Source organism: Epinephelus lanceolatus, chromosome 11 (assembly GCF_041903045.1).
Source record: "Epinephelus lanceolatus isolate andai-2023 chromosome 11, ASM4190304v1, whole genome shotgun sequence".
NCBI classification, from domain to species: Eukaryota; Metazoa; Chordata; class Actinopteri; order Perciformes; family Serranidae; genus Epinephelus; species Epinephelus lanceolatus.
Window position 1 is genome coordinate 45,079,065 of NC_135744.1, and position 8,324 is coordinate 45,087,388.

At 41.7% G+C, this 8,324-nt stretch overlaps 1 protein-coding gene across 1 annotated transcript; it reads right to left on the bottom strand.

Annotated features, from left to right (window-relative positions):
- Positions 1–513: 513 nt before the first annotated feature.
- Positions 514–7,433, bottom strand: LOC144464788 (uncharacterized). Its single transcript, XM_078172698.1, has 2 exons — positions 7,309–7,433; positions 514–3,244 (listed from the first exon to the last, which is right to left on the bottom strand). The coding sequence occupies exon 2, from the start codon at positions 3,234–3,236 to the stop codon at positions 1,185–1,187; it is 2,052 nt and encodes a 683-aa protein (XP_078028824.1). The 5' UTR covers positions 3,237–3,244; positions 7,309–7,433; the 3' UTR covers positions 514–1,184.
- Positions 7,434–8,324: the final 891 nt, after the last annotated feature.

Here is an 8,324-nt window from a genome sequence, read left to right on the forward strand (position 1 = left end):
GTAGGTGCTACAGAGTCAAATACCCTGAGAATATTGGAGTTAAACAGACTTAGATGGTCCTCCACGCCCTGAGTTGTTATGCATGGTGTAATAGACATGGCTTCCGTAAAAAGACTGCAGGTATTCTCATTAATATACCTCTTAGGGACAGTTTTAGATTGAGTTTGGCTAATTGGAGAGACCAGGCCATCAAAGAATACACAAAAATGATCAGATAGTGCTAAGTCTATAACATTCACATCTAACATTAACTGAAGAAATACAGAGACCCTCACTGATAACTAGATCCAGAGTGTGACCTTTGATATGAGTGGAGTTGCTAACATGTTGTACCATATCAAACATGTCAAACAAAGCAGTGAGCTCTTGATGAAGCAGAAATCGGTGTCTGCAGCTGGGCCTGGGGGCTCCCGACCTTGCCTTCAACTCTTTAGGTTGGACTCGCCTTCTACTCAAATAAGTATCTTAGAATCAGATGGCTGGTGCTGAGGAAATCACTGGAGACACGTGGAATCAGGTGCAACCGTGTTTAATGTGTTCACAAGCAACAACACACACAACTCATGAGTCAAGCTCTGGAACAAGACTTAAGTTTCACTCTCTTTGCGCTCCCTTTTATGCTGGTGAAGATTCTGCTGAATCTCCACCTTTTTCCCTTAATCCTGCCCACTTGAGCCTGAACACAATGGTGGCATGTTTTTGCCTTTGGTTGAGTCCGATCTTAATGGTGTATTCTTTTAGAGTCACCTGGGTATGAGTCATACTGGTGTCCAAGGCCAAGCCCATATCAGCCTGGGCTGGAATGCCCCAAACTTTCCCACCATTGTGTTTGAGCCAGGTCTCACGCTATTTTTTAAAAACACTGAGTACACATTAACACTGAGTACACATTAAACTCACCAGTTATGATAAAAGAATCAAAATCTGTAAGGATGATTGATCAATGATCAATAATGGAAAAAGACAGACCAATCAGATTTCCAGTGAAGCACAGAGTTGCAGAATACCACAAGCACACAGTAATCACTAGTTTCCCCTCTAAACTTGAGTCAAATATCAGGACAAGATAACTAAAAAAAAATAAAAAATCATTGAAGATTTGTTTGATTGATCAATAAAAGTAATGAAAAAAATGGTGACGATCAGAATTAGGTGACAGTTTCATAACTGGTAGAAACTTTGTTCTAGTAGTAATCCTCTTCTCCTCCACCAAACCCAGCTTGAACTATTTCTTTGATCCTCTCAGTCTCCTGGGGTGGGGCAGCTGGCAGAATTGCTTTCAGACCATTCTCTATTTCTGCCATCCTGTCATCTGTCTTCCTCTCAAACTCCTTCTTGTTCTTGAGGACCAGCATAAGGATGCCCTCCTGAGCTGCTGTGCAGGACTGTTGCAGCTTCAAACGCTCTTGAAGGAATTCTGGCTTCTCCTTATCCATGGCCATGAGCTTGCCCAGGCTGCTCACTCTGTCCATCAGGTACTTGTTGGACACTTCAGTGTAGGTCCCTGAGATCATGTGGACCAGACTGGCAACATTGGAGGCTTGGAAGGCCTGGTTGTACAGCATGTCTTTGACAAATAGTTTATTGTTGTAACTGAGTTTCTTTGTATCATCAGCTGTTGAGACGAAATCTTTCAGTGTCTTGCTGAGGCTGCATTTGATGATGTTAGAGATCATCTGGAAGAAGCGCACCATCTTCTCCCACTGCTCTTTGACTCTGCCCATGGCATCGAGACCCTTGACCAGCATCTTGATGGTGGTTTCAAAGTCAATCTCCTTGAGCTTACAGCTCTGCATTTCAACCAAGATCTCAGTCAGCTCCTTCTGATTCTGCTCCATTCTCTCCACAGACTTCTCATAGGCCTCCCGTGTTACCTTGAGTTGTTCTCGGCTCTGCTCAATTTTGAAACGAGCGTTATCTGCTGCTCTCTGACTGGCAGACTGATCTCCTGTGCTGCTCTGTGCTTTGCTCATCATTGGTGATGTAGGAGAAAGAGCTGGAGAGCCCAGTACTTTTTTGCTTTTGGTGTCAAAGATGCGGGATTCTTCATCCAGTTTCTTCAGTTTCTTGATGAGCTCTGTTTCTTTCTTGTCACCCCAATTTTCACCAGGTTTATATGTGGCCAGTTCTTCACAGATGTTAATACCCAGCTCACAAAGGTTCAGAGCATCATTCTGAAGTTTGCTCCCTTTCATCTTCTTTAAGGCCCCAGAGATTCTTTTGAATTGAGCTTGAGACCAGTTTGTCTTTGTGGATTGTGCTTTCTGATCATACAGGTCCTGCCAGGCTATTTTCCCTTCCTTCAAATACTGTGTAAGAGTTCCTACAATGGAAAGAATCTCTGCAGACTTACAGCCGACTGAGAGCACATCTACGTTTTCATTTTGCGATTCCTTTCCTTGGAATTTGTCTATGAGTGTTTCTGCTGAATCGCTGATTGTTTTTATTGGAGAACTTACCAGGTTAACGACTCCATTAACCAATCCTGTCACTGCCTTTGAAAGTCCTTCAACCACATCCATTCCAATCATTTCCCATCCGGAGGGAAGAGAGTCCATTGCTTTCTTGTAGCTATCTTGTGCTTCATTTATTTCCTTTTCCATGGCCTCCATTGCTTTCTTGGACCGTTCTTTAAGCTCAGTGGCGGTCTTCTCCCGTATTTCATTTTCCTTAATCTTCATCTTCACCTTCTCCAGCTCTTCTCCATGAAAGCGTTCAGCATTGACACAGGCCGCCAACAGTTCCTGGATTAAGTTGATGACATCTGTGTACTTCTTTTCAACACTGCCTGACAGTGTCACACATTCATCTGCAATGGTGCGAATGTTTTCCAGCTGATTTGGCAGGAGCTTGTCAATAACTTCATCAGGTGCATTGAAAAGGAGCTTGACTGCTGCCTTCATGTAATCAGGAACTGTGGCTGTGTGAAGGCGGATCTGATCCATATTCTTGTGGGCCTCATTGAATGCATGCCAGCCTGAGTTACAGATTTGCATGAGGCAGGCCCTGAACGAGTCTGGGTATTGTATGTACTTGTAGCCCTTCTCTGGGGGGTTCTTGTTGATGGAGAAGTCATCAGATGAGGAGATGAAGACGAGCTCCCCCATGATGGCGATGGAGAGGGGGGCAGGAGTCAGGTACTCTTCCCAGTTTGCATTAGGCTGCATCAGCATCTTGGTGGTCTCTCGCATATCTGCTGCAGTGGTGAGACACTGAGTGGCCTTAGCAATTTCCATGGTGTGTGCTGTTCAACGAAGCAGATAAAGAAGATGTCATGCAAGTGCTTTGACAAAATACAAACAAATGCAAAATACAATTTATATTACTAATACAAGCCAGGGGGGATCTGTCCATCAAGATCAGGAGGATGGACACACCAGAACTCGTCGATATTATACTTGTGGTTAGCCCATCAATGAGGTACCGATATCATGACATGAAGTTGCAGGCAACAAATGAATTTAATTTGGTGGGAAATGTCTTGGATCACAGCCAATGAGAACCTCCTGAACGAAGTTGGTGTTCTAATCCAATAGATTCCAAGCCAACTGGCTTTGGGAAGACAGAAATTTCTAAAATATGACTTAGACTTACAACTAAATTCATGTAATGACTAAAACTAAATTGAAAATAGCTGCCAAAGTTAACACTGGTAGCTGCCTGCCTCACCACATGATAATTATCAGCATGCAAGTACATACTGTTCTGATGATGTGTGGAAGTTTGCTCATTTTCTTCACTAGTCGGAGCTGACAAGAAACTTCAAGTGAAGTGGTAACAGCAGTTTAGAGAAAAGAAAAGAAAACCAAACACTAAAGGCTCAGGTGTAGTCAATAGTAACGCGGTAAAGGTGAAAAAAAAGTTGCTAGTGCACGACGTGTTCCCTGGCATATTACCGCAAGGTACCGCAACAAGATCCCTGTGGAGCTCAATGTGCGCCTTGCTGCGCGGTCTCAATTTTTGGGAGGTTCGTGGCCGCACAACACAATTTTTGTCAACAGTCGGCAAGCACTCGCCGCTAGCTGCTCACCACCGCCTGACTGTACCTAGACCTTAAGATGCTGCTGGATATGGAAGTAGGACAGCTATAGTGCTAGCTCCAGTGCTGTCCTTTCTCCATTAGACTCAGGGGAAGAGGATAGCAAAGTTTGGCTTGACGCCATTATTTAAATTAATAAAAATAAATAAATTAATAAATCCTTGGAATGTGTGGTTTTACAGGCTAAATGTTTTCTTCACGACTAAAAAATGCAAAAACGACATCCTTCTCTGTCTTTTCTAAGGTTGCCTTTAGATCTGTCCATAGTTAGAAATAACAAGAAGATGAACAAAGATAGACTCAAGATAGTCATGTTTCCTGCAGTCTTGAGGAGATGACTGCTCTTGTGTGACTATGTGTGTCTCTGAATCGAGCCCTGGGCTGTGAAGGCAGAAATGGTGCCATGGTGGAGTCTTTCATGATACACCTTCATTTCCTGAAGCTTGTGATGTAGCCTAAATGTCCTTTGCCTGCACTATGATCTGTTGACCCAACAGCCTGATTGTCACTTTGCTTTTACTTTATATTACTACAAATGACCCAAAGGGTTTTTTGCCATTACTGAACTGTTGTATCATGTCTGCTCATATCTAAGAGAAAAGCGCTAAGTAATTTGCCATGGAATTATCTCGGAGAGACTGTTTCTGCTCATTTGGTTCTATCCACCTACCATGCACTGGATGAATGCAGTCAAAGCTACATAAGATACGACAGCAGTTTTTTCACAGGAAAATAAATATGATCTGGTATTAGTAGCAGCCAGTATTCATTTTGTTGTCTAATTTTTTTTTAGTATATTTTTTGGGGCTTTTTATGCCTTTAATCAGATAGGACAGTATAAAATGACAGGAAGCGAGTGAGATGGAGAGATGGGGTGGGATCCAGAAAGGACCACAGGGCGGGACTCGAACCCGAACCCAGGTCGCCGGTGTATGGTGCAGGTGCCCCAGCCAGTTGTGCCACGGCCAGGGCCGTCGTCTAAAATTTTAACGAAAAGTATTCGTCTACACTTTTTCCCATGATGATAATGAGCTGAAAATAAGTTTGATATCCACCTTATTTTTCACGGAAACACGGAGGCAAAACAGAACGCAGCCAGCTTCCGTTTTTTTGTGCGACACTTCTGGTCCAGCACTCTTTCCACTGTGTAAATGGGAATCGCCTTGTTGTTTACCTTGCTGAGTTTAGCTGTATATATATATATATATACATATAGCACATTTTTCACGTCACTATATCACCGTTTAGACTAATCTGATGTTTGTAAAGTCTATAAACACAATGATTGAACAAACATTAGTATTTTCTCTGTGTGTAATTAATAACATGGTTATCGTAGATTAGCTAGGCTAACCGTTAGCTGTTAGCCGTCAGCCGTTAGCGGTGTCTGTAATAACTCAATAAACGGTCCATGAAAAAAATATTTTCTCCAGTGGATGTCTTAGTTACAACATGATTGAGCTAATTGGAGTAGTTTCATGTCGTATCCGACAACGGGAGGCTTTTAACAGATGACGTCCTGATGTTAGCTTTGCTGCTAGTGTTAACGTTAGCTGTCCCTGTCAGCTGCAGCCACTGATGCTTTCTAGACATTGTGATTTCCCAAAACTGAATAAATACCACACATAGCAACACAAAACTGCTTTGCTAGCTCAATCATGTTGTAACGGCTGGATGGTTGATGCGTACATGCTGATTCAGGTGCTATCAGAGCCGATCCGCGCATCACTATGGCTTAATGATCAACTCAGTCAATTAAAACAACCCGTCCTGTGTTAGGAGTGTATGTCGCTGACAGAAAGAAAGAAAAGGGAAAAAAGATAGAAAAGCAGCGTACACCTCACATATTTATTTCTCACAGTTGCGCACACGTGTGGCTGGCATGCAGAAGCACCGTCTGTGTGTCTGTGTGTCGAGGGTGTGAGCCGCAGCTTCAGCTGCTCAGGTAGAGAGGCTGTGTAGCCCGGTGTGTTTTTTCACTGATTCGGTTCTGCAGGTTCTCTGCTGGTACACTGGAGACGGGGATCAAGCAGTTTGTCTCACTCGGGATAGATTGTGCTTTTTTGGTTCATAGTTTATGACTGACGTGCGATTTATTCGCGTTTAGAGGGAATAAATTTCCGTTATAACGGAAACGTGGGCACAGTTATCTAACGTTATACAAAATACACAGACTAACTAACTAACTAACTAACTAACTAACTGATTGACTAACATAAACAATTGAAAACTGAAAAAAAAATTAGCTTGCACCGTTAGCTCCGGTAAGGGAAAGCATGAAGGAAAGTGGCTGACCGGAAGTCACGCACAAAAAAACGGAAGTTGATCACTATTTACTTCCGTGTGTGAAAATAAGTTTGATATAGATCTTAGTGACTAAAAACTAAACTGGACGTTATGTTTTGTTTTCATTGATCCATTTTTTGGACTAAATTGCTCGTGATAAATTACTGGACAAAAAAAACACACTTTATTGTATTAGACATGTATGTGGCTTTTCTCAAGCAAGTTTGGTGTATCGAGCTGCATCTGATAGAATATTTACATCATCCAAATGGCTTCAACACTTGATAATTAAAACATGTGACTTTAATATCAATTCCTTATGCCAGTATTAGCCTAAATGAAATGAAGGAACATATATAAAGGACATATATAACAACTAAAAGTTCTTGTAACACTAGTTGGGGTGAGACATGTTCGCCAATAATACACAAATAATATGTGCATGTATTACTGATCATTAATGTGTTTATTTAGCATCATTACAAATGTGTATATGTATTCAACAATTTCTTATCTTACTGAAAATTGAATTTATTTATTATTTCTTGGTAAATCCTTAATAAGCAATTAGTGGGTCTTGATCTGAAGTTACTGATATCTAGATCAGAACTGCCTCGTAATACATTGTCTTTTCTCTAAGGAATGTAGAAGCTCTCTACTAACCCAGAGGCTACACCGGGTGCATGATTTCAGCCTTGCTGACGCGGAGCATTTGCTGCCAGAATAACACTCTACTATAAACAATTGAATTACGTGTCCGCACTCGGCGTAGCCTCGGGATTAGACCCAATAACTTAATACCATGACCAACTAGTTGTGATTTACAAAGAATAAATTATTAGTTCAGTAAGAGTAAGAAATTGAGCAAATACATGTGTGATGATACTTAATACAGACCTCATGTAATTCATGTAATGACTAAAACTAAATTGACAATAGCTGCCAAAATTAACACTGAGCATATGATAATTATTGTCACTTACAGTGTGAAGTGAGAGAGGGTTCTCTTCAGCTGATGTGTTCTGATCGTCTGACGAGGAGCAGTGGAGAGAGGAGGTGCTGAGAGGCATTTTTAAAGGCAAAGAACAGGAAGTGAAACAGTGAACATCAGTCTCAGTGTGTGATAACGTCTCTCAACCAATCAGAAAGAAGCTCCTGACACTTTTTCGTTCCACTGGGCATACATCCCATAATAACCTTTAAGCACACTGTAAGCTGAGCAGCCTTGTGCTCCTCCTCTTGGCGTGTTGAGGCTCCACACTGTGACATCAGAGAGCCAGAGAGGAGGGAGCTGCAGGAGCTCCTCTGTTTATTTGATTGATTGTTTATTGAAAATGAATCATTCACAAAACATCAACACACAAACCACAACGAACACGTCTCAACCTACAATGCACATTTAACATTTAACATAAAGACAGTGAAAACAAATAAAGCAAATTCATAGTTCTGCACTCTTTCTCTCGGGGTCCTCGGATATTTTCATCTTTCATATGCTGTGAGGAGACTTTGCATGTTTATTCCCATTAGTGTCAAAGCACTGAGCTGATCGTCCATAAGAGTCTTTTTAAAAACAGAAAAAGGGCCTTTGTCTTCCTCCATTTGGATGTGTGTGTGCACCAGTATCAGGTTGTTCAGTCAGATCACACTTAGAGCCGGATCTACTAAAGGTTTGCAAGTATAAAAACGTGTTCAGACTCATTGCACGCGCAAAAAAATGTACAAACTGATGTGCTAAAAGTGCGCACTAAGGGTTGCGTCTTTCAAAGGTGCAAAATAGCGCGTCTGCTTTCAGTTAGTACGTTTGCAGCAATATGGGGCGTTTACACGCAATTGTGTGTACTGGGAGGAAAACATGTAAATATATTAATTTAGCACACGGAAAGTGATTTATCAAACCTGAAAGCAGTTTTGTTCATAGAAACTGTGTATATATTTAACACGTGTCAAAGGGAGGTGCAAACGGTTTGTATGTGTAATTGCGCACACATGGCTGCTG

Coding starts and splice junctions, on each gene's coding strand:
- LOC144464788 (XM_078172698.1), bottom strand. CDS start 3,236: ATGGAAATTGCTAAGGCCACTCAGTGTCTCACCACTGCAGCAGATATG.